Raw genomic sequence first — 26,182 nt, forward strand, 5'->3', positions numbered from 1 at the left:
ATCTTAGGCAAACTTACTCAGAAGTAACTCCCATTAAATAAACATAGGACTAGGCTTCATACGCCATTGCTCCACCCCTCAGTTTATAAATTCTCATTTAAATCGGCTTGTTTAATGTGTCGAAAGAACTTTCAACCATTCTTGTTTGAGACGATACTTTTGCAAGTCCTGTCTTTGACTCTTTAATTAGGTATTGGTTATGCAAGAAATGCTGTCTAGCATTTGAACTGCAATAGATCAGGAAAGGCATATTGAAATAGAGATATTTTGAAAACTGAAAGGTGATGAATGGATTCTTAGCAGTGGTTTTAAACAGAATTCTTTATTTAGAAATATTTCACTACATTTCAGATAAACAACCCAGTCCCCCTTGTATGGGGCATAGTTTAGAACAAAGGAGTATATAATGAATTTCAAGGGAAATAATGAATAAGAAATAATTACAATAATAAGAAATAAAGACAAAACAACAGTTGGTTGGATACATATCCTAAAAGGATTCAGCAACAATTCAGTATCCTTTACAGTCAAATCAACTACAGCATTCATCAGTATAGAACTATCGAACTGAAGCCACATGGTTGTTTGTATTTGTACTTATTTGAGTTGGTTATATTTAGAACCAGACACAATTTTTAATGAAATAGTCATTAAATGTGTGATTCACTATAGTAGTCTTTAATATAATTTTTCCCTAATTAATATTTCCTAGATCTTGTCATTTTATTTTATTTTATTTCATTCTCAGTTGCTGTGACTGGGGGCAGGGCTGCTATTAAGAAGGGCAGTCAGATCCTTCCTTATTTGTAGAGTTGTTTCCAAGTTCCTAACACCTGGAAAAGTTGCACGTTTTTTCCTCTAAAGGTTGCAGTCCATGATGCACATCTTACTAGGCTATGACTTCCACTGGGAATAACTTTGGCACTGCTCTGTACACCTATTGCCAGTACATTACCCTAAGTCTGTTGTGCACATGTGTTAGAAGATTTTTTAAGGGGCAAAAAAGGCTAGTTTTTTTTCCCTTTAGGCCACTTCTGAATCACTCTCCCATAGCCAGAGAGCAACACAGCTGCCCTCTAACCAGACTGCAAAGGTGATCAGGCAGTTTGCGGGTGGTCTCGTGTAACCTCTGAGCACACTAAGCCCATCATTAAAACACAACAAGCCACTTAAGGGTTGGGGAAAAGTGTACAGGACACTTTCTCTTGGCATTATCTCGAAGAAGAAGATGGATGGCAGAGGTGGTTGGAGTATGTGTTTATTTCTCTAGAGTCTTGCTAATAAAACCCTCTAAATATCCAAATGACATTGTTTAAACAGTGTTTGGAATCTGTAACTTTTTCCCAATAGCCTGAGCATCTTTTCCCACACTGTTAAAAAAAATCTTTCCTGGTAAACTCTACAGAACAATGAAAATGTGTAGTATTTCACTACAAAATGTTTAAAGGCCTAAAAACCTATTCATGTTTAGACAGAAAGGGTCTTAAAACTCCCAGCATAACTATGCATAGGATTGTATCCAACCTACCTACCTACACACACACATACACACCCACACTCCCCTGAGTGAATACAGCAAGGTTGCCATCTCTGAATAGTCCAAGAATTGATGATAAAAGAGTGCATCCCTCCTATTTCCATAATTACTTGGTTAAAAACAAGAAACAGCCCAGTTTAAAATGAATAGTGGCTTCAGTTTTAATTTCCTGAACCATTACACAAGATCACAAATGGATTAGGCTGAATGCATGGGTAGAATAACTAGGGAATATCCTGCCGAGATAATTAGTCCAGAAAGGACTTGAGAAAATATTCTAGTTGTAGCTCATCTTTCTTTACAGCAGGGGTGCAGAACCACTGGGACCTTAGGCCTGGTAAGGCCCCATTCCCACCTTCTAGCGTTCTCCTGGTGGCTACAGCTCCGTCCCTTGACCCTACTCATTTTCACCCAACAACTGATGATTTTTTCCCTGTTTTTGTGCCATTTCCCTCATTCTAAATAATTGAAACACCTCTTAGTTGATGGTAGTAAGAGTTTTAAGATGAAATACACTTTGGCTTTTGTACTTTGACTCCAGCTCTTTAGCCTTTGGCACTACCCACTACTGGCCTGTGACCGCAGACCTTCAGACTGAGAGTGGTTTAGCACTCCTGCTTTACAGAAGCAAACAACTAAAGGCAAGAGTAGCAGCTTGAGGACCATCTCATTCAACCTACTTCTACAGTGGTCACCTTAGCTAGACAGAGGTCCTTGCATTTCTTATTTATATTTGTTGATTCATTTAAATCAGAGGCAAGTGTAAGTCTGCTCAATGAGTAGCAGTCAAGCTGAGAAAGCAAGCTCCACAAGTAGAAGACCATCATGAATGTTTCAAGAGTGGGTATCTGGACTATGACCATTGCCATCTCAGCCATCAGACTTGAACTTGCAACTCCATAGAATTTCTCCTATGCTGTCTGTTTCATGCCTGCTTTCCAATTTTTTCTTTCAGATATGGAATGTGCAGATGTGCCTTTGTTAACTCCAAGCAGCAAAGAAATGATGTCACAGGCATTAAAAGCCACGTTCAGTGGCTTCACGAAAGAACAGCAACGGCTGGGAATCCCCAAAGGTATGCTTAGAACAATTCAAATACGAATTCTATGCAGAATACCTACAAATCGGCAAACTTGTAGATATTAGTGGGCATGTTCACATCTGGCACCAATCCACCTTGGCAATAAATCAAGTTGGTTGGCTGTTGGCAAAACATCCCATGGTGCACCTGACAAATGTTCAGGGCTATTGCTGGTTATTGGCCCTCTTCCTCCTCTTCCTGCCTCCTTGCTCCACCCAGAGGAAACCAAGAGGACAACACGAGAAGACTGAGTTGTCACCCTCCCTCCTGCCATGACCAGAAATGATTTTGGGATCACCACAGCATTCTTCTTCATCATGCTTTCTTGGCTCCTGTTTTGACAAACCCTTCCAAGTGCCTGAGCAGCACCCTGAGGTCCTATCAAAAAAGCACTGCTACGACTAGTGCTTAAAAAAGCAACCACACTTGTGCAACAGCAAACCTTCACAGTTGTGTGAGTGCGAGGACCTGAAGCCTTGGCTGGAGCAGTGGCATGTGGGGGCTGTCTGTGGCCAAGCTGCAGAAGGTACCAACCTCAGAGGTTGCCCACAAGAAGCTCCAGATTCCCCTTCCTTCATTTAGTCTTTAAAACTGTCAAGGGAAATTGCAAGTCTGTGTGATTTTTGCTTGGAAAAAGTCCTGATGAGGAGCAATCTCTCTACAGTGGTTCCCCAGGTATCCACATGCTGGCAAATACTTTGCACTTAGCCCCCAAACTTCTAGGTACTTGGGAAAATGCAAAACTCCGGGTCTCTTTTAGAAGGGCATTTTAGCAGGCAGTGTGCATTTTTTGACTCGGTCATACAGCTAGAGAAGTGCAGCTAAACTATTTTAAAGTGCCCTTTGTGCAAACTGGGTGAACATTTTTTGTGCAAAACAGCTTCGAATGTTTCTTATCACTGACAGCCCTGCCAAGATGCTGCTTGGGCACATGGAAGGGGCTGCAGTGGCTGTCAAAATGAACATCATTGAAGCCAGCTGTAAAGCTAGCATTTTTCACCTACGGGGGATAAAAGAAAAAAAGCTGCAGAAAGCCTGACGCTGCTCAAGATCGTGGCAGGGAAGTGAGGAAGCTAAGGACAGCTGCTCATAAGTGCACATGGGGTACCAAGTTGGGGGAGGCTGCCTTATATTACTACCATACAAAATGGGGTATACTGGATTGTATATAGTGTAGATGGATACCTAGCTAGATATGTTGTTCTTATCATAGCCACAAAGTCATGCCCGACTCCTCGTGGCCCCATGGACAACATTCCTCCAGGTTTTCCTGTTCTCCACCATCCCTTGGAGTACACCCAAGCCCACACCTCCAGTGGCCCCATCCAGCCGCCTCAACCTCTGCTAGACAGAGTGGTTCAATTTGAAGGGGCCTATATTTGTTTTATTTGTTATTTGTTTTTCGGCACCAGGCGAATACCTTTTTATTCAAGCAGCATTTTAAATGTTGATACTATTGAATCTTATCTGGCCAGGGCGGCTTATTTTATATTGTGTGTGTGTGTATATATATACACATATATGTATATTTTTTAAATTATTATGATTCTAATGTATATATTTTAATTTTTATTTATGTGGTTTCTAATGTATTGTTGTAAGCCGCCCCGAGGCCTCGGCGAATGGGGTGGCATAAAAATGTTTTAATAAATAAATAAATAAATATATCTCATCATGCATGTTATGAAAAGAGATGGCATGAATGACAGGAGAGAGATCAAAGACCCCAAATTTTCATTTAGCCATCATAGCCATTGATTCAGCCCTTCCCAGCAGGGTATTGTAGCAAGACAAGATGATATATTCAGTGATTGCTTTCAAATTGCTCTACCCAATGTGTTTTCCTGGTGCAGATCCTCAGCAATGGACAGAGACCCACGTACGGGACTGGGTGATGTGGGCAGTGAATGAGTTCAGTCTGAAGGGTGTGGACTTCCAGAAGTTTTGTATGAATGGAGCCGCTCTGTGTGCTCTAGGAAAGGACTGCTTCCTTGAACTGGCACCAGACTTTGTAGGAGATATTCTTTGGGAACATCTGGAGATCCTGCAGAAAGGTAATTTAGGATGCTAGACCTATAAAACAAGTGCTTTCGAAATAAATACTTGGAACACCTTGCTCAGGAGCATGGTGGAAAACTGTGTTACACTGTCTCTCTGGCTATTTCATGCCTAAACCCAATGTACTGACTTATATACCAGGTTGGTTTTGCCTGGCAGTGTTCACATCTGTTCTCAGCTTAAATGAAAAATGGGAAAAAAGCTTCACTAGCAAATAGGAAACCTTAATATGTTCCCTGGGAAGTACAGAGAACACAGAAAACCCACCGAAAATATATCTGATCAGTTGAGTGCTAGAATTGAATATCATAGAGAAAGGGGTACATGGTAACCATGATTGAAGTGTTTTGAAACAGGCCTAATCAGCATTCGGGGAGCCTTTTAAAGTATATGTTGCTAAGAATGTACAACCTTTGTTAAATCCATTCATCTGCATTTCATAGATGCCTCTATGAATGCCTCTAGTCCTGCCATTTGCTCTTTGACAGATTCAGATTTTGAGCAAATATATCCATTCAGACTTGTACAAATCTTCATTTCCCAAAATGTGCTTTTCCAAACTTTAGTCTGGGAGAGGGAAATACACATTTTCAGTTGATAAGTTTTGTACTTTTTCTACAACTAAATTTGCATGAGGTTATGGAAGATTTTAAAAAATCAGCCCACAAGTCCATGAAATCTGTATAACTTCAACTAGGGCAGTCTGCTGTGGACTCTATGGGTCTGATGCATATTAAACCTGAACTCATTGGACTACTCTGACATCCTGAAGTCTTATTCATATTTTGGGAATGCAGGAATCTGCCTGATTCTGAGCTCACTCTTGTTCTCTGCCTGCCAAGCAGATGCTCTGCCACTCTCATCCATTCTTTTCCTCAGCCCCTCACAACCTGATGCCTTCCAGATATTTTGGACTGCAATTCCCATTGGCCATGCTAGCTGAGGCTTATGGCCATTGAAATCCATGTCTGGAGAGCACTAATTTAGAGAAGGTTGCTGGAGCTGAATGTCAGAGCACACAGCCATTTCTGAGAGCCCATCTGCTCCTTCCCAGGCCAAAAGTTGAGACAATCCTTTAGGAGCAGCAGTTACGATGGAAACGGGGCAGTTGCACTATAAAAAGCTTACACCTGATACAAAAGAGCCAGTCTTCCACTGCCCATATGGGTCTCCAAACATTTTGCCCAGCGGGGCAAACCCGGACTTTTGAAAATGTCTTGTGGGAATTCTCACAAAGCAGCTGCTATGGTGGAGAGCAGTTGCCCATTTGTAAAATGACTACCACGGTGGGCATGGCTAGTACCAAAATATTAATTCCCCAGAACAACAAGTATTGTCAGGGAGGCATTCCAAAGTCCAACTGCCTTTATGAACCCCAAATTAAGATAGCCCAGAAGCGCAGCTTTGCCACATGCCAGCTTAGCAGTTAAAACAAATTAAAAACCCTTAATAAATACACTAAAAGATAAAGAGGGGCAGGGTGCCTAGTAGGTACCAAAGGGGGTCTCCACCAGTATATGGCTGCCCACAGGTACCACACTGGACAATCCTGAATCAGAACGCTGGTCCATTTAGTCAGTGTCAGCACGGATTGGCATCAGTTGTCCTGGGTGTTTAGCTAGAATCTTTCCCAGCCTGACCTGGAGAAGCCAGTAAAAGAGCCCGAGGCATTCTGCATGCAGGACTGTCCCCTGCTACAGTTACAGCATCTCTCGGAAGCGCCTTCATGAATTTGCTTTAACCTGTGTGATTTCTGGGTACAGGGCATTGGCAAGCAGGTGTTTTGACCAGTTAATTGTGAAGTTGCACATTAAATGCCATGCGACCTCAGACCAGATGGACACAAATGGAACACATGCATGCAAAGCCCTGAGAATAGATAACAAAAGCTCTTTGCTGCAAAGCACAGTGCATCCTGCTGCGTGAGGCCATAAAGTGCCCTTTGACCAAAAGGAATGTGAAAAAGTTAAACTGTTCTTGGATTACCCTGGATTAGCTATGAGGAACAGAGCCACACACATACCTAAGCAATTAAACAAACAAACAAACAAGCTGAAACCAAACCAATTGCAAACAAGGTGTGCCGGCAAAGTTGTTTGCAAAGCATTTTGGAAGCTTCTGTAATAGGCAAAGACAGGGGTGTATTCTGCTGTTTTCAGGAACAGGAGAAGTAGGTCTGTCCCTTTCATGATGTGCACCAAAAATGTGGATTATTTTATCCCTTCTGTGGCTTTCTGAAGGTAAACATGCTCCATTGTGGGGTCTGCAGCCTATCTCTGGTGATGTTCGACAGGTGTGTGTGAGAGAGAGATGACCAGCTGTAGAGCAAGGTTTTAATATCAGAAAGGAAAAGCTATGTACAGAAGACTGAGACTTGGGTTATTACATGATTACCCGCGCAGTTCTGATGCCCAGCTGTGATGTTCATCCACACCCAGTTAAGGGGATCACCTCCCACAGGGGAAATGGTTCAATAGCATCTCCATGGCAACTGCAGTGTGCATTGTGGGCAACTCCTGTCTTCTCCCAGCTCAAATACACCTGGAGGGTGCCATGTCTGGAAGGCTGCTTACGTGGATCGACACTTTAAGACAGCAACTTCATGTTTCTGTGATTAATGTTCCTGTATCACAAGCAAAATGAGCCCTTGAAACCTGCACCCTAAAATTAAGGGAGTACTCTTTTGTACTCCACAAGAGCCCTTCCTGCATGGTTTTAAAAACCAAGAAAATATTTGTTCTATAAGTGAAAGTTAGGCTCAGGGTGGGGAAACTTAAGTGTTCTCCAGATTTTTTTTTTTCTTCAATTCAAGATAAGCCTCACGAGCATGTAAATGTCAGGCTGCACATGACATGCTTGCCTTTGTATTTGTATACTTGTGTGTGGGGACGTGAGAGAGGCCATTCTTGGTGGCTGCTCCATGACTCTGGAATCCCTTCCTAGTGAGTCTAGGTTGAACAGGTTGTCTAATTCCCTGTTAGGTTTTGGAAAGCAGGTTGGAAATGCTTGCTTTTTCTTCCAGCAGGCATTTGGGAATGGCCTGTGAGATTGTGCTGTATTCGTTTTATTCTTTATATTGTTTGAAGAGTTTTTAATCTGGGTATTTGTTCAATTTTAACATTTAACTGATTTAATTATGTTTTTAACTTTTGTATATTGTTGAATGCTTTAATTGTATGAATTTCAACAGGATACTTTGAGTCCCAATCACTGGGAATAGGCAGGATACAACGAAGATGATGATGATGATATTGTCTCTAGTTTTACTTTCCAGAAGTAAAAATAGAGAAAATCCAGGAGGTGCTTTACCAGGAGCAGGTTCCAAGGAATTGAGTCTCCTCTAGATACAGTAGAACAAGAGTATGTCTATCTGCCAAGCTGAAATCAGCCCACTCGCAATTCATGGTGACCACCATACACTGACTTGAAAAACTGCCCGCTTTTGTGGGCTGCATTGGAGTAGAGGACTGCTAAGGATGTGGCACAGGGGCACGATGATGACGTCACTCTGGCATCATCATGGCTAGTAGGCTGAGTCCTTTGCAGACCATGGATTGTGAGGCCTTGCTCTCGCCGGCATCCTTTGGGATGGTCTGAAAGCATGAAAAAGCTTACATGAAGCTGATGCTTCCTGACTTCAAGGGAAGTCCCTCTTGCTTTTGCTGCAACGGTCCATTTCTGCATTACCTCACAGACTGACCGATTCCCCCCAGCAAGAAGAACAACAGAATGCAGAATGGCTGCGACTCTTGTTTATTTCTGCTGAGGCCAGAGAGAAGCTCTCCAGAGATCATGCACATTCATTCAAAAGTGCCTAATTTTGGCCTCCCCTCCAGGGGAATGCAGATGGGGGAAAATCTGTCTAAACAAAGCCAGGGCTTGTGTGAGCTGAGAAGGCAGTGCCTCTGTGCCCTTCCTCCTCCTGGCCCTCTCTGCCAAGACGCAGCGTGGATGACCACAGGGACGGGTGGAGGCCAGGTTGCAGCGGTCAGCTTTCCATTGGGTTTGCAGTCAAATGGAGGGCACTGCTGACAGTTGGGAAATGGGGTTTATTTTAGGGTGGGAGGGAGCAAAGTTTAAATATGCCCAAATACATGAAGATGTCCTTCTTGGCCTGTGGTAGGTGAGTCACCTCTGACTGATAGATTTTGAGAGACCTGGCAGGGCTGGAGGCCTGCTAATAAAAGGGTCGGCAGCAGTACATAGCACAGCTGTCCTAGGGTGATCAGTCCAACTGAATTCGACCATCAGATTTCAGTGCATTTGTAAGAACATTAAGGATGCCACTCGAACAGTTTTCTGCAGCCTGATTTCTTCCTGAAGTGTCGGACTTCAGCTCCCATCTTTCCCAGCTAGGTGGCTGAGAGGGGAAAGGGCACAGAGTTTGGGAATGATGGAAATGATAGTCCAACACATCTGGAGGATACCAGGCTGGGGAAGGTTGGATTAGGACTTGCTGCTTAGTTTGTTAAATCTGAAATATTCTTGTTTACGTTTTGCCTGTCTATGCAACCTAAGAGTTTGGGACATTTCCTGACCTCCAGTGAAATCCTATTCATCTTTACTTGAAAGTAGAACCTAGTGTATTCAGTGGAGCTTACTCCCTCCTGAGTTTTTTAGCAGTCTTAGGCACCAATGGCTTCAGACATACCATGTCCCACATATGGAAAGCATTCAAGTTCTCTGCAAGGAAAACTATACAAATAGTAGGTAGATTCTCATATGCATCATAATTAACCGTGTGTACTTTTTCCTAAATGTTCATTGCAGATCCTCCATAATGCTTTTACGATGGATGCAATGTGTATAGCTCCATAGGCATGCAGGCAGCACAGAAAACTTCTGTGTTGCTTTCATGGCATACCCAAGGCCACTCACTCAGGAAGCAAGTCACCCCTGAAGTGATCTTGCTCTTAAACATCACTGTGCAGTGATGTGGCCTTCTGTGCTGATATCGCAGTTCACTTGATTGTTCTGAGGATAAATGAGAAAAACTGAAATCAGTTTGTACACTGAAAAAATAACAACAATTGCTGCTTAACGGGCATATTCCCTTTCATTTCCTTGGTGCAGAAGAGATAAAGCCATATCCAGTGAACGGAGTGAGCAATGCCTATCCAGAATCCCGCTATGCCTCAGACTACTTCATTAGTAAGTTGGATCTCCTTTTCTTCTTCGTTACAGAGCAAAAAAAAAAAAAACAGATTTCAGTGCCAGACAGTTTGGAGATAAATAAATTGCTTTAGTTTGTATTGGAAGCCAAAGAGCAATGTGACCTTTTCTTTGGGGGCACATGTCGGAATGTGAACTTAGGACTGGAGCTAAATTTAGGAGAACTACAGTTCAATGATACAGATGTACTTTGCATGGGAAAAGTCCTTGGCATCTCCAAGTAAAAGATTCAGTAGCAGATAGTGGAAAATCCCTGGCATCCAGGAACAAACAGCGAATATTCCTGTGACTCCTCGCATAGCATGAAAGAGTCCTGCATGTGCATTCATGGCCATGTGGCCCTTCCGGCTAGTGCCTGCTGCTAATCAAAACAGAAGTGTCTTGCTTAGCATGAGGTCCAGGTGCAGGATCTTGGCTTGAAGCCAACTTGACAGCACAGTAAACCAGGTTTCTCCTTAGCTTACAAACAAGGATTGATTTGGGAGCAATAACTACTGTTTCATGGAGACACAGGCAGATTTTACTGGGCTAATACTGGGCAAATGTTCTGACTTGGTGTAGACTTCTGAAGTTCTGACTTAAACCTCCTTCTCACATTAAGGGAAGTTGCATTGTAGAGACTAGTCCAGGGGAAAGCAATCTGGTACGCACATGTTGTTCTAGACTACAGCTCCTAGAATCACTGTCCCTTGACCTTGTTGGGTGAGGGCTTCCAGTCCAATATATGTGAAGTGCATCACGTAGCTTACCTATGCACTAACCTAATTCCTTTTTATTACCTGTTCTGTGATAGAGAAGTGGTTAGAAATCATCGGGCCATGGATGTAGTTACTGTTACGTAACAAGGAACCAGTATTTATTTCTAAGAGTACTACCCATTTACAATGCATTAAAATGGGGTGCTAAAATTAAAGACTTTATTAATGAAGTATTATTCCACTAAATCAGTGCTTTTTGCATACAAATAATGAAGTTGAAGAAGACAGAACACACTTAGATGAGGCATGCCATGTTAGAAGAGGCATTTTGTGATGGAAAGCAGAAAAAGGAGATGTCTCTCTTTTCTAAAATGGTGGTTGCCACATGCTATTTTCATAAGTAATTGAATTAAAAGTAATTAACTTTTTAAAAGTGTTGCCCAATTAATTAAGGACATGAGTGTTATCAATCCAAGAGTACTTTTGAATCCATTAATCTAACCAGTTTATTGGCATAGTATTGCAGCTCAACTCATTCATCTCAAGGGATGATCATTAAGGATGATAAAGAAAAGAACTAATTAATACTTTTCATAGCCAATAAATACAGATTTTTAAAAGGGATTCTTCTAGACTGGTAGGATGCCAGGGACTGAATCAGATGTTTCATGCTTAAATCAGGCATTGGCTACCAGAACAGCATATGGGTTTGGGTTTAACCACAAGTCTTGTGTCTTCTGGTTGTAAACATGATTCATGAGGCAAGGGAACATTAATCCTGATTTCTTGCTTACACACACACTCAGGATATCTGTTGCCATTCAGCCTTTCTGAGTTCATTACCGGAGCAGGTTTGTGCTTGTGAATATCTTCATACCCTTTCTGTTGGCACTGTTGCTCACGCCACTTTTTATGCTTGCAGGCTATGGCATTGAGCATGCTCAATGTGTTCCTCCATCAGAATTTTCTGAGCCCAGTTTTATCACAGAGTCCTACCAGACCCTTCATCCAATCAGCTCCGAGGAGCTTCTGTCCCTCAAGTATGAGAATGAGTATCCACCTGTCATCCTCCGTGACCCAGTGCAGATGGAATCCTTGCAAACAGACTACTTCGCAATCAAGCAGGAAGTTGTAACGCCTGATAACATGTGCATGGGCCGTGCTAGCAGAGGTAATAATTAACAGTATCTCACACCTTTGAGGCTCCCATAAACACTATATTTCTACTCACCTAGTAGACCCCTCTCTTGCAATCAAAACCTACCTTTATCTCAACTCCCTGGCATCCTCTCTGCTGCATATCCAAAATGGGAGAGTGGGTTTATCAGGGAAGTCCTGTGCCTCTCATTTTAGAAATAAGCATTGGGAAAGCGGCAGTGCATTTCAGAGTGGGAGTCCCAGTGAAGAATAAAAGCTTTGAAAAATGTGACATATCGGTCAGTTCATCTTTGTGGCATAGAAGAAAATATCAGACCACTGGCTGATCTTGCTCAGTACTGTCACCTTTGAGTGCCAGGAATTATCCAAGATATCAGGTGGCAGCCCATTCATAACATTGCATTTTGGGATCCTTTAACTGGAAAGACTAAAGTTCATTGGCCTTGCTGGCTGGCAATAACTGGGAATGATTATTCTCATTAGCCCCTGCCACCAGCAGCCACCCCCCAGCCTCCATGATGATTCTGATAGTATGGGGCAGAATCCAAATCATCTAGGCTACCAGGTAGCCTATTCTGGTCCATGCACTGACTGGCAATCAGTTGAAGATAACTGTGGCAGAGAATGCAAACCTTGTTCCCTGTTCTTGAGCTGTGGGGCCGCCCATTAATCTTCTTAAAGGTGCCTTATCTGGACACCTAAAACTCCACCTTCTAGGCCTGGAAGATATTGCCTCAAGCAGGTGATTGTGCCTTTTCCTGAATTCTTGAGGGTGGTGCTGGAGAGGGAGAGTGCTCTGTTAAACTAGAGCATGGCAAATATGTGGACACAAGTGCCAGCTCAGATCGCTCCCTTTGCTCTTGAGACTTGATCCCTAGGCCTCAGCTGCCAGTATCTCCACCGACAGAAATTTCTCCAGGAGTTCTTACCCAATCCCAGCAGCTGTTTTCAGCCCAGGAAATTAATGATCGTGAATGATCCTATTACATTCTTAATGGTTGTCGGTAAAGAAGCGATTGTTGAGTAATCACCAGCGTGGGGAACTTGAGAGGGTGCAGCATGGTGCTTGCTTTCTTGTTAAATCATTTTGAACTTCTGCACTTACCTAGTGATTCACCTGGTATAAAAGCCATAAATCTGGATGGAGCTGCCTAGCTGACACATTTGGCATCTGATGAAATGATGTCTAGGTAGGCCAGAATGGAGAATTCCAGTGCTTGCTAAACATGAGCGATCATGCTGTTAGCATGAAGAAAAAGAAAGCATAAACGTGCCTGTGCGTAGGCCAGCCTGCCCCAAGCAGGTGCCCTCCAGATATGTTGGACCATAGCTCCCAGTGCAACTTAGACTGCAACACTGGCCATCCATGCTGTGCAAGAGAAAGCTCACATTGCCTGTGAACACGGAAAGTCCTGCTTTCGGATTGGCTTCTGGCCTGCTTTGCCAAGGAGGGTCACTGGCATTCTTAGGAGCTGCATACACGCCCCCCCCCCACTCCACTTCACTGGACGGCTTTGACTCTCCACATCTCCCAAACTACCTGTAGCTTGGAGACTTCCATCTTTCCCCCGATCTATTTCCAATTCCAAAAGGCCAAAATGCTGCAAACTGAAACATAGATGACTATATATTGAATTTTTACATTTTTAAAATTCTGCATTGTAATTTAGTTGTATTTTACTTCATGGTTGAAATTGCTGTGAACCACCCATTGAACTTCAGCTATTGAACAGTCTAAAATATCATAAAATAAAATCACTGAATACAGGAAATATTTATTTTACGCTATTTAAGCCCCCACCCCCTTTATCTTTGGCCCCAGCCACTCCTGGAATGTGGGCTTGAGGCCCTCTCTGAATGTAATTATCCCCTGAAAGAGGTATGACACCCTAAAGCTACACAGGCCACCACTGGTTTGGTAAAGGCTGAACCCCTGGGATGTGATTTAGCAAGGATGTGAACTTTCATGTTACCTTGAAATAGATTCCTATAGGGGCATACTCAAATGAGTTTAAATGGTAGCTCATTTGGAACAGGGTCCTGCTGATGAGTTTGTGCAAACCTTTGAGACATGAAGATTGCATCCCCAGCCTGAACTCACCCTGCATCAGCTGTGCAGGCAGCCTAGGCATTGTCCATGCTGATGCTGTTCCACAAGCAGCAGGTAAATGAACAGATCAGTATGGTGCTTCCATCGCCTGCTGTTAGTTTCCCTAATTTGCAAGAAAGGATAAATTAACTAGTGCAAGTTCATGGACCTGTTTTAATGAGCATATGTAATCTTTGTAGTAGCATTTCCACCATTGGTTGGATGTGAATCATAGAATAGTAAAGTTGAATGGGGCCAAGAAGGCCATCGGGAATGTTGCAGGACTCCATTTTACACCATCCCTCTCAGATGGCTGCCCAGTTTCCTTTTGAGTATCTCTAGTGTGGGAGAGCCCACAACTGCTCTAGGCAGCTGGTTCCACTGTTGCATTGCTCTAACAGTGAGGAAACTTCTCCTGATATCTAGCCTGAAACTGTATTGTCGAAATTGGAATTGATTATTCCATATCATACACTCGGTATCAGTGAGAAGAGATCATAACCTCCTCTCTGTGACATCCTTTGAGGTACTCGTAGTGTGACAGCATGTATCTGAAGAAGACTTTCTTGTTTTTCTTAGCATCCCATGCTATTCTCAGTTCATTTCCTGCTTTAGCCTTCCTGATGCCGTCCCTGCAATTCCTTGCTATTTGTTTATATTCTTCCTTTGTGGCCTGTCCCTGCTTCCCCTTCCTGTACATGTTTTTTTTTTTTTTTTCTTTCAGGCTATCATTTAACTTTTTGTGGAACAACATGGGCTTCTTCTGTTGTTTTCTATACTTTTTTCTTGTTGGAATTTTTAGTAGTTATCTTGGCAAATCTTCTTTTTTAAGATTTCCCTCTTGGACTCCTTTTCCCCTAACAGTGAGTTGCCATGGCACTTGCTTATCATGGTTCTAAGTTTGTCAGATTTGGCTTCTTGAAGTCCATAATACATATTTGGCTGCAGTTAACCTTTGTCTCCTTTATAATTGAGGATTCGAGTATAGCATGGTCACTTTCCACCAGAGTTCCCATGACTGCTATTTTGTCCACCAGGCCACCCCTGTTAGTTATTATTAAATCAAGGATAGCTGATCCTCTTGTTTCTTCCTCTACCTTCTGCTGAAGGAAGTTGTCGGCAATGAATGTCAGGAATTTCTCTGAGGGGGCATGTTTGGCAGAAATTGTCTCCCAGCATATATCAGGGAAACTGAACCCCCCCCCCCCGCACCCCGTGATGACTACATCATTCTTCTTGAAAATGCTGCCAAGTTGCTTTTCCAAGGTTCTATCCTTGGCCTAATTTTGACTGGGTGGTCAATAATAGACACCAATAACTATGTTTTTCTGATTTTTCACTCCCTTTACTTTAGCCCAGATGCTTTCAGTGGGCCTACTAAGTTTCTCTTCTTGTATTTCTGTGCAGGTATCTGGGTCTCTTACGTATAGTGTGACTCCACCTCCCTTTTGGTCCTCCCTATTTTTTCTTGAGCAGGTTCTATCCATCAACTTTAGAGTTCCAGTCCAGTGAACTTCATTTTCTCCTCCCCTGACAGGTAAACTTGGAGGCCAGGACTCCTTCGAGAGCATAGAGAGCTATGACAGCTGTGACCGGCTGACACAGTCCTGGAGCAGCCAGTCATCCTTCCAGAGCCTCCAGCGTGTCCCTTCCTATGACAGCTTTGATGCTGAGGATTACCCAGTTGCCTTGCCCAACCACAAACCCAAAGGCACCTTCAAGGACTATGTTCGGGACCGGGCTGACATGAACAAGGACAAGCCTGTCATTCCTGCTGCTGCCCTGGCTGGCTACACAGGTAAGGTGCAGGGAGAAAAAGCAAAGAACAGTGAACGCTGTATCTGTGATTTGGTATTTATCACTATCATTAATCAAACTGTACCTGTTTATTTTTCAGTTCAGTGCTCAGGGCGCTTCCCATATATTCAATCAGTAATGTTTACAGGTAGTGCTGTAAGATAGGCTGCAAATTATTCTCTCCATCTGAGGGCACAGTAAGAGTGGTTTTCTTGAGTGAGTTATTTAGTGAGTTCAAGGCTCGAGAAGAATTTGAACTCAGACCTTCTTGGTTGAAACCACTAATCAAAAACCATTTCAGGTTTGAAATAGATGAGATATAATTTCATCTGTTTCAGACTCTGATTTGAAATTGGCATTACGTATTCCATTATGTGTCCAGATAAGCATGCATCTGAATCTGAATGAAGTGCATAAATGCATCCTCTCTTGCTTCAACTGGAAGTAAATTCTGTTCATTGATAAGCAGCCACAGTTACCGAAATCTGAGGTATTCAACATTTATGAACTGAAAATGAAATAGGAAGACTTTTCTCTGTCCCTTGCTTAATATTATTACAGCATCCCCCCCACACACACACCCAAAGGCAGAAACACCATTCTCCAATCTTGTGCCAGATCTTTCATCCACCCTAGGTAGCATGGGTAATGCTAGGATGCTGGGATTGTAGTCCAAACACACAGAAGGTAAACAGTTCAGGAAGGCTGATTCAGATGGAAGGATGCGTGGAGGCTTGAACATTCTATCATTTGCCCAGACAAGCAGGAAAACAAGCTACTCCAGACAGACCGTTTGGTGCATTGGGCAGATTGTCAGTCTTGGACTGGGCTCAAACCAGTCCTGGGCTCAAACCCAGCTTGGCAGTCTGAGGCCACTTGCCCTCTCCTGGTTTCTCAGCCTGGGCTTTCCTTGCCAAGCAAAGCAGAGGTAAAGTGAAGAGATGGCAGATACTCTCCAGCTGTACGATTTCTTTGTCTTACACTGATGTTTATTGATATTTAGAATCTCTTTCTGTCTGTCTGTCTGTCTGTCTGTCTGTCTCTCTCTCTCTCTGGCACTCCTTCTTTTGCTTCCCTCCTCCTCAGAGAGTCAGATTTTCTTGGCAGAGGTCTGAATGTATTGCTATATTTCGAAATAACTCCAGAAGCCTCATATTGCCTATCACTGGGCTAAATAATACCATAAAGATATCTCATCTGTTTTTCTGCACTGGCACGAACCGTAGCCAAAAGGAATGGGTCAAGTGGGATGCTAGGAGAAAACTGCATTTTTGACAACTCCGTGTGATTCTCTTTTCTTCCTTGCATAGCTTCTCACAGGGCTGGTAATATTATGTGTGTGGTGGGATGGGAAATCGTGTTAGGAATGGTATACAAAACAGAAGTGGCTAGTTGTGTTAGTTTAGAGCCACAAAGAGCGCTTGCGATTTATGGAGGCAACAAGAGTGGGCAAACAACAGAAAGTTGGATGCTGAGGTGGAGTCTGTGATTGGGGAGATTTGAGCCAATGGGGAGGGGATTCTTGATACACTGAGAGCAGTTTCAGACTCCAGGATAAGGCAAGTTCACAACTACCAAGTGTTGAAATTTCTCTATGCTGCCTGATACCTGTTGTCAGGCGTTGCTGAGCAGCTCACACCAGAAACTTGCATCCAGTAATACAGTCATACTCTTTCACGTACAGCCACTCATCACAACAGTTCCCATGGACCACACACCACCAGGAGAGTGCAGAATTGCAGACAGCCAGGCTGATCCATATGAGAACAGGTGCTTAGTAAAGTGTGTGGGTTTTAACTACACTTTCAAGCCCAAGCCCAAAATGTTTTATATCACAACAAATGGCAATATACTCTTCCTGGAAAATCCATTCCCAGCCCAGCTGCGGTGCAGTTTGCAGCTGAGCTCAGGGACTAGGGACTTCTGAGGGAGGCAGGAGATCATCAGGACAGCCTCTCAGCATACAAACAAGCAGAGCTTGCTGCATCCCTGCAAGCCCAGCCTCCATGATACCTCTGCTCATCACTGTGTGGGTAGCTGTGTGAAGCAGCAAACCTCTAGGTCTATTTACCACAAACATTTCTCACCAAGGAAACTTATCAAGACTTCCTGTACAGGCTGCAACTTTGCTGGGACATGGATAGTCTTTATTGGGCTCTCAGTGCTATCTCAGGTTTGAGTCCTCCGATCCCTACTCCTGTCTCCAACTTCATGGCCACCTGTGGTTCCAAGAAGGAAGGAGAAAATTTTGCCAATCTGCCTGATCGCAGACTCCCAAGAACATTAACCTGTTTTAATTTATTATTTTAGATAAGGCAGCAATGTCTGGAAAAAGTTCTGGTTGTATCCAAGCAGTATCCAAGTGGATAGTTTGAGAGCTGGTGTAAGTGCAGTGGTTAAGACTGAGAGCTTTGAGCCAGGGGGTTCGGAGTTCAAACAGTTTTCAGTATGAACTCACTAAGTTGCCTTAGGCAAGTGACCATACTCTTTCCGTTGATTCCCCCATCTTCCCTCCTTGTAGGATGGAGGTGGTCATCATAATGGTGATCTGTCTTACAGAAGTATTTGAAAAATACTAACATGGTATTCTGTGAAGTACTTGGAAAATATGAAATGTGTTATAGAAAGGCAGATGTCATACTTGACACTCTTCCAAGTTAAGGTGAATGAAAAGTTCAGCATGTTTATTTTAAATATGTCTCGGCAGCCTTTCATCAACAGGAGTCCCCTTCCAAGGCAATTGCTAACAATAAAATGCATATAATAAGAAGTGATGTAGTAATGCAACAGCTGTCTTCATAAAAATAAACAGCAGCATAAAGCATCCAGCCTAGTTAGGACTAAAAAACTACAACATGATTGCAGCTACAATCCAGAGCAGTCCAGTAAAATATAATCAGGGGAAGGTCAGGGTAAATAGATAAAGTCTTCAGGAACTTCCTCAAATCCTACCATGAAGGGGCCTGAAGGAGCCCTGAAGGCAACTGATTTAAGGTGTGGGGCCACACTGGCCCTTTCTCATGTCCTTCCCCATCTAACTGCCCTGGAAGGTAGACAAGTGAAAAGGGCCTCTGCTGCTGATCTGAAAACGTATGCGGACTCATCTGATGGAAGGCAGTCCTTCAAGTAATTTAATCTCCAACTGTTTGTGTCTGAAGTAAATTAAGAAACAGAAAAACAGCAGTCAGGTTATGCTGATCCTGCATTGTTGAGGGTTTAGTTGGCAAGGAGGGTGTTTGTGTGTGTTTTTTAATCATCAGAGAGATGTAGCCCTCTGATGATATCTACACTCTAGCCGAGAAGCTGATGCATTTTGACGGAAGTCCTACTTGGCTTTTGATGTCTTCTCAGGTTGGTGACAAACAGGCTGCCTTTTCGAGCTGAGTTATCTGCTCCCACATCTTGACCTAATTTCACAAGTTGCCATTTCTGCAATTTTCTCTTTCTTACTTCTGGAGAAAGAACATCACCACACAACAGTTCACACAATTTCACAGGTTCAGAGTAATTACCTCACTCAGGCGGTCTTAGCAGCTCAAGCAGCAGAAATACACTAAAATGAATTAGGCGGCCCGTGGATCAAACAGACAAATAGTAATAGCACCAATAAAGAGAGCAAATTGTTCCAATGAGTGGCATCGTGGGTCTCCTCCTACACAGCCTATGAGCAACTTGCTGAAACTTGTACACATTCAAATCTTATGGGTTGTGGTATGGAGATAGTAGAAATGTATTGCTGTCCACCAACTTTTGATTCTTACATATTGATGGCGCTTTTTGATTTCTTTGCTTGTTTTCTCCTCCTTACTCCAGACAGGTTGACTGGATGCCCAAAATCAGGGCAGACACATGGCAGCACACACAACTCACAATCTCCTGGACCATCCTAAAGAGCGCTCTGTTTTCCAGGAGCTTGTGACCCCCTGAGCTTTTTGTCTCAATATCTCATTCATAGGATATAAGTGATTGCTCTGAACTTTGTGATCAAATTGCCATTGCGCATTGACTGCAAAGAACCTTTCTATTCTTTTACAAGTCATACTTACTGTTCCCAGCATGGGGTTGTCTTTCATTCGAGGGAGAAAACCTACAGGAGGGTCCTTGAGTTGCTTCAGTAACTTAGGTGCCACCTGCTAGACACTTGCAAATTAGAACAAAATTAGCTCTTTGTGTTCATGGTTGAGCAGCGTTGCAAATTATTCATTTTTTTAAAGGCCTTGCATTACCTACAGTCCTGCCGCTTAGGAGAGAAATTCTAACATTATATTATAAACTGCACAGTGACAGTGTAGGCCTTTTGTCCTATGTTGCCATCATAATAGCAGCCAGAATGGCCAGTGGACATGCTGGATGGCCTTCATGAGAGTTACAGTCCAATATACTTATTGGATGTTATACAGTCCAATATACTTATTGGATGTTATACAGTCCAATATACTTATTGGATGTGCCAGGGAAGAATGTTATAGGAGACTTTCTTTCTTTCTTTTCTTTTCTTTTCTTTTCTTTTCTTTTCTTTTCTTTTCTTTTCTTTTCTTTTCTTTTCTTTCTTTATTTTTTTGTTGCGTTTCCTCAAATATCAAAGTGGATGCTTTCTGAGTCATCTTGATATTTAGAAAAATGGTTCACACCCTCAGTTCCCGCCTCCCACAAATTCTTAATGGAAGTGGATACACAGAAGCCAACTTTTACAAGATACACAAAACTAGTAACTTTGCTGCATTGGTCCCCATTCAGTTCATGTCATTTCTTAATGCAGAAAGTAGACGAGCTTCTGGCAGATGTGTTCTTTCATGCCTTCCCTCCCTTTGCAAAGCAAGCAACCACTGTATCTTCTTGCGTGGGGGACTCTACCTGCTCCTTTGCTTGTTTCTAGCTGAGTGTGCTAAAATTAGAGCCTCGAAAGCTATTGTGCACAGGCAGCCTTTAGAGAGAAACGTTCTTGACCAGCAAAAGGAGAATCGTTGATCTCCGTTTGGCCATTCAGTGAATACATGGAGAGGAAGGTCCGGAGTTCAATAGCCTAGCCTCATGCATGAAGCCTAGCATGTTTCCCAGAGAATGAAGGGACCCTGGTCACATGTTACACTAAATCAGGGGAGCAAAACCTGAGGCCTGGGGGTTTCCTGGGATGCCATTCCAGCCCCCTGGTTTCCACAAAGGGACACACTGCTTTCCCATGGCCTCACCCCTTTACCCTGACAACTGATGGGTGGTCTCCCAGCTTTTGTGCATCCCCCACCCAATATTTTAAGGTTTTAAACCTAAGGTTTAATTACCCACAGGTAGAACTTTATGCTGTTATTTCTGGCCAAGCCCCTGCTTTGCCTTTGGTTTCACCCACCACTGGAATGTGGCCTCCCAAGAGCATCTCCAAAGTAAAATTTGGCTTCCTATGCTAAAGGCACATGGAAACTTTGGCTTCCACACATTGTTTTGTATTTAAAAGAACACCTGAATGGGATTAAAAGAAAGAGGGGAGGAACAAATACATTAAAGAACACAAATAGAAGATAAAGGTTGGCCTAGCATATGTTTGGAAATAGCCAGGTCACCTGTCATGAACAAGAATTGCCTCTAATTGGCCAGATACAGAAATTTTGTAAATTATTTTTAAGGCAGTGGTTCTCCCCTCCCCCTTCTCCCTTCTTTACAGCTACTGATTGATGCACAATAAATGTAAGTATGTCTGGGCAGGTGGGCTTCTAATTGGCTTACTTATTTTCTGCATGATAGCTTGAGTCAAATGGTTTACCATGAAGCAGTGTTCCCTAGTATTTTGTCACAGACCTTGCCATGCAAAGCAGAAGTGAATCACTTCAGCTGTACAATTGCATGCTTTGCAAGCAAGCATTGGTGCGTGTGTGAAGTAAAGAAGTGCATGTTGAAGTCAAAGAAAACCCCAAGCAACCAAACAGAACTTTCCCTAAACCAGATGTAGAGAAGAGCTGCATTTGAGGCATGGAGATACTCTGTAGAGTTTAATTGGTCAGTATCATGTGCTCGAGATTGTTGCAGCCTGATGCATCTTGCATGGATAGGATAATTATCAGCTACCAGTCTTTTAAAAGATTACAAGCACCAATCCGTTGCTTGTCTCCTGGATAGTCCAAAGCCAAATTCAGCAGGTTAGGGGAAGACTCTAGAGGAATCTGGTAGTTCATGAGCAGAACCTGAAATAATTGAGCAGGTCATGGATGGAACTCTTTCAGAACCTTGAATTTACTGTTTTTTCCCCTTAAACACCACATTTCTGTATGTACAGGAGATGTGTTCCCCACTACCTCTTGGAAAGGTGACTTCTAAGAGACCTCAGGAAGGTACCTGAGACCTGGAAAATGACATCAGTAACAATTCCTTATCTCAGAATTTTAACAAGACACCTCTGAAAGGCACTAAGAGAGAAATAGCTCTGTGATTGACCAGAGACAAGCAATCCAAACTAGGGCCATCTTGCCCATCCCAGTGACCTCCAAAAATGTTGAATCACAACTCTCATCATCCTTACTAGCTAGGGCTGATGGGGCTTGTAGTCCAGCACATCTGGCAGGCTCCAGGTGGGGAACGGCTGAAAGATGGTTCTGTCCATGAAAAACAGGGACAGTGAAAGTGTCTATGGTGGCATGCTCTTTGCATCCTGCCACCCCCACCCCGCCCTGAGGGACTTTCCTTAAACAGGGTTCCCACTGTAATCACCATTTCATAATCCATTTGACGAGTCATATTTTCCTGGTGATGCTAGAGAATTCCTAGCGTGTGACTCTTCACAACAACCACTCTTGAAGGGCTCTCTTCACTACGATGGAGACCAGACAAGGGGGGTCATTGTGAGTTGCGCCGAGCATGTGAGCCCCCTCTGACTGGCTCTATTCTTAGTCTGCGCTCCCTCTCCAGGACAAAGGTCAGCAGACAGCAGTCAAGGGCAGCTTGGAATTTTCTCCCTTTTCCTCATGGATGGAGGCACTCCTTTCTTAGGGGACAGGCCCAAAACTGAATGAGCGTGGCAGATTCTGCTGTGAGCTGAGGCTCCAGTTTAGATTCAAAGGGCCTGTGGCACTGAGGGTTGGATCACAAAAGACGGCTTGTTATCTGTGCCCTGAACTCCAGTGTTGGGCTGTTGGTGTTGGAAGTTTCCTTTGTTTTGCAATATACAGTATCAATGTCTCCAAAAGCACTATGAAGCGCATGTGCGTCCAGAACCTGGGAGTCTCCACTGGCAGGTTGCATTGTTTTGCTGCTCTTTAGCTGCAGTTTTCTAGCTCTCAAACCTGAAACCATAACATGTTACAACATAGTAGAAACCACTTAAATTGATTACAGAATAAAGTCAGGGTAATAGCAGCACAAAGCCCTAAAGTCCTTAAAACGAAAGGACTAAGCAGCTTGGGGAAAGGAAGCGATCACCAATGTAGAAATTAATAATAAAGGATTTCTGCAAACTCCAGATACCATCACTGGGAGGAGCCATAGCTCACTGGAAGTCCCAGGTTTGATCTCTGGAGTCTCTAAGTAGGCTAGGAAAAATCTTGCCTGAAACCCTGGAGAGCCACTGCCAGTCCGTGTTGACATTACTGGGTTTGATGGACCATATGGCGTGGCTCAGTATGAGGCAGCTTCCCATGCTGTTCTCCCCACTGTGGCATCCACGCAGGCACAGTCAGAAATGACTACAGTGCACTGTTTTGTTCTTGTGTTTAGTACTGTTGGTAGCATAATGTACTAGGAAGTGTGTGCATGGCATCGTGTCACAGATGAGACCCTCCCTGTTGCTAACCTAACCAAACACACACATTTAGTGGTGCTGCCCCTGGAACTCCCTGGTGCCCTGGGAGCTCCCACATGGCTATTTTTTGTCACCGCTGCCCAAGTGGTCACTCACCTTGCCCCATCCTAGAGGAGATGCTTTGATACAATTGGTTGCCAGTTCAAACCATGGCATCTCCATGCAAGGCTTGGAAGGAATTGTGCTCGAAACTGCGAAGAGCTGCTGCCAGTCAGTGTCAACAGTATTGGGCCAGATGGGCCAATGGTCTGATATAGCATAGGGCACCCCCTTATATTCCATCCCTGTATAATCTTGCCCATGGCCTATGATCAATAATCCTGCACACAGTGCCAAATTTGTGGCTTTGTTTGTTGCATTTAAACTGGAATTGTCATTAATTGTACCTATTGTAAAAGCTATATTTACCTGAGCATCAGTCCATTTCGATCCTTTTTTTTCTGGATTTAGATCTTAGCCTGTTTCAGGTTTTGAATTTGCTTAATATGTGATCCCATTGTTGCTTTGATAATGTTATCTTGTAGAGGAAATAACAAACAAACAAATAGTAAAAAAAACCAAAAAAACAGTGAGGTGGGTGAGTTATGAGAGTCCTGGTACACACAGTGGTGATCGTGCTTCATCTCTCCCATTTGTGCTGTTTTTACTGGTGCTGTTGAGTTGTTGCCCTGTTGATATTGTTTGTTTTCAGAATGCTTTTTTCCATGGAACAGGAGACAGGTGTGGTGCCATTCATCCTTAACTAATGCATAAGGTTTTGGCTTCTGTTCTAGCTTCATCTGGTCCAAACATGAAAGAACAGAGAGCAAAAGCATTGTTTACTGAAAAGAATGTAAATCCACATATTCTTGAGACAGAAGGCTAAACACTATGCTGAAGCTGCAGGACCCAGGCCCAGCAAATTGTGGGCAAATATGATCCCTGCATCTTCATAGCCACTGGCCAGCCTCCGTGGGGAAGGTCTTTTAACGCCTATCTTCCTAATTGCATGCTCTGTTTTACTTACGGATGTGTGGCAACGGAAGAATATTTCTAATGTTATCTGGGTTGCCTGTTGAACACTGATTGCTGAACTCACAGATGATGGCAACGTAATTGGTTTATTAACAGGGTTCTGCACAGCTCTGCAGCAGAGCTCTTAAGATTGACCAGTGGAAGGATCCCAGCACAGCATCATTAGCAGCACCCTTTGGCACAGTTTTAGTTGCCTGTAGTTTTGTTAGTGCAGTTGCTCAAGTTGTTCATCTAAGATTTCATTAAAACGTTGCACCTTTGCAGGACTTCTTTTAGACAATGCTTGGGGGCAAATTAGGCATGTTTTCTCTTATTGTTGATGCTGGCTGCTGTTAGCAAGACTGATTTCTACAAACCATTGACAACTTGACAGGTAACTTAAAAAGTCTACTCAATATAGGTAGGAAAGCCACTATTTCCTACTTTACCGATAAGGAATTTATGACCTTTATCTCAGAGGAAGGAGCAAATACTGAAAATACTGAAAACCATGCCAGGCTGAGGGAGTTCACATTCTAAATGTGATCCACAAACTTTCAGTAAGACCATGGTTAAACTGAATTGCAACAGCCAGTGTTTGGGCCTAAGAGCTTTATATATGGGCACCTACTCCCAAAGGGTTTTTTTCAAAGCTGAGACGAAAAGAAAAAAAGAAAAAAGAAAAGGGGAAGAAAAACAATTGTTGCTGCTTTTTTTGGAAATGCTGAGCACATGCAATCTTCTTGTGAATTACTCAGCATCTCAGAACCCTAGCTCATGAGAACTTGGAACATATTTCTGGCCAGCTATGCCATGTTGGTTTAGAGCTGGCCCACACGGCCACAAGAAACTTGGCAGGAAGAAAACTGCATTGAAGAGCCACTGTGAGGTTTACATTAAATAAAAGCAAGTGTGTGCCTATATACTGGAGGCAAATGACAAAGAATGCACTGTATCTCACAACCTGGGGAGGAAACCATGGTGTATTTTTGGTGAGCGAGGAGGTCAGGAGCAGGTACAATTCTATTCTAAGTGCTCTGACTGTGGTGAGGCTGGGACTTTGGGGGAGGCTTTTTAAAGCATGTGTCAAGCATAGAGAAGTGAAGTTCATGCAGGTGACACAAGGGTGTGTGAGGCCATCTCCCCCAACCTGATGCCCTTCAAATCTGCTTGGCTGCATCTGCAGTGGTTCAACCCAGCATGGCCATTGGACACCAGGTTGGGGCAAGGGAAGGAGAGGCTGTCAAAGGTGGGCATGTGCTGGGAAGGAGGTGGCGGGCAATCCTTGAAGCACAAGGCAAGCTGCACAGAGGCAAGAGACACCGAGCCTTGGTTTCCCCTTCCAGCCACCCACAACACACACTTCTTACATTAATAGCCACCGAGTTGACTCACTGGCTCCAAGGTTTCATTCTCAACAAGACTGTGTAGCTTGTTCTTGCATCAACATGCCCTGGAAGGTGGCCAAATAATTTTCATACCTGCCTCCTTTTTTATCTCATCTCAGTAAACACAGCCAGGGAACAAAAAGTCAAGGTCAGGGGAGGCGGCAGGCAAGACGCGGGGGTAGGAGCGTGCTTGAGGTCAAGTCGTGGCCAAGAATCTTTTGGCAAGGAATGAGGCTCTTGTGTCAGGGGAGTGACTCCACCTCCTGCACAACTGCCAAAATGCAATCCTGTTTAGGTAACCAGGGACTAGGGCTGAGTAGTTCCTTCTAAAACATCCATTGATCTTCAGCACCAGTAGCGACACATAACCCTTGGCTTCCTGGGGCCAAAGTGGGGTGCATAAGAGACCTGCAGTGAGATGTCAGCAT

General features: G+C 43.4%; 1 protein-coding gene across 2 annotated transcripts in view; it reads left to right on the plus strand.

Moving 5' to 3' along the window:
• ETS1 (ETS proto-oncogene 1, transcription factor) overlaps positions 1-26,182 on the plus strand; it is a 123,597-nt gene that overhangs the window by 93,074 nt on the left and 4,341 nt on the right. For both annotated transcript variants that reach the window (XM_044439649.1, XM_044439650.1), the window contains 5 exons: positions 2,493-2,612; positions 4,472-4,672; positions 9,750-9,827; positions 11,469-11,717; positions 15,331-15,591. In XM_044439649.1, coding sequence (XP_044295584.1) covers positions 2,493-2,612; positions 4,472-4,672; positions 9,750-9,827; positions 11,469-11,717; positions 15,331-15,591 — 909 coding nt within the window. The remainder of the gene's footprint in view (positions 1-2,492; positions 2,613-4,471; positions 4,673-9,749; positions 9,828-11,468; positions 11,718-15,330; positions 15,592-26,182) is intronic.

Source organism: Varanus komodoensis, unplaced genomic scaffold (genome assembly GCF_004798865.1).
Source record: "Varanus komodoensis strain SLA01 unplaced genomic scaffold, ASM479886v1 scaffold35, whole genome shotgun sequence".
In the NCBI taxonomy this organism is placed as follows: domain Eukaryota; kingdom Metazoa; phylum Chordata; class Lepidosauria; order Squamata; family Varanidae; genus Varanus; species Varanus komodoensis.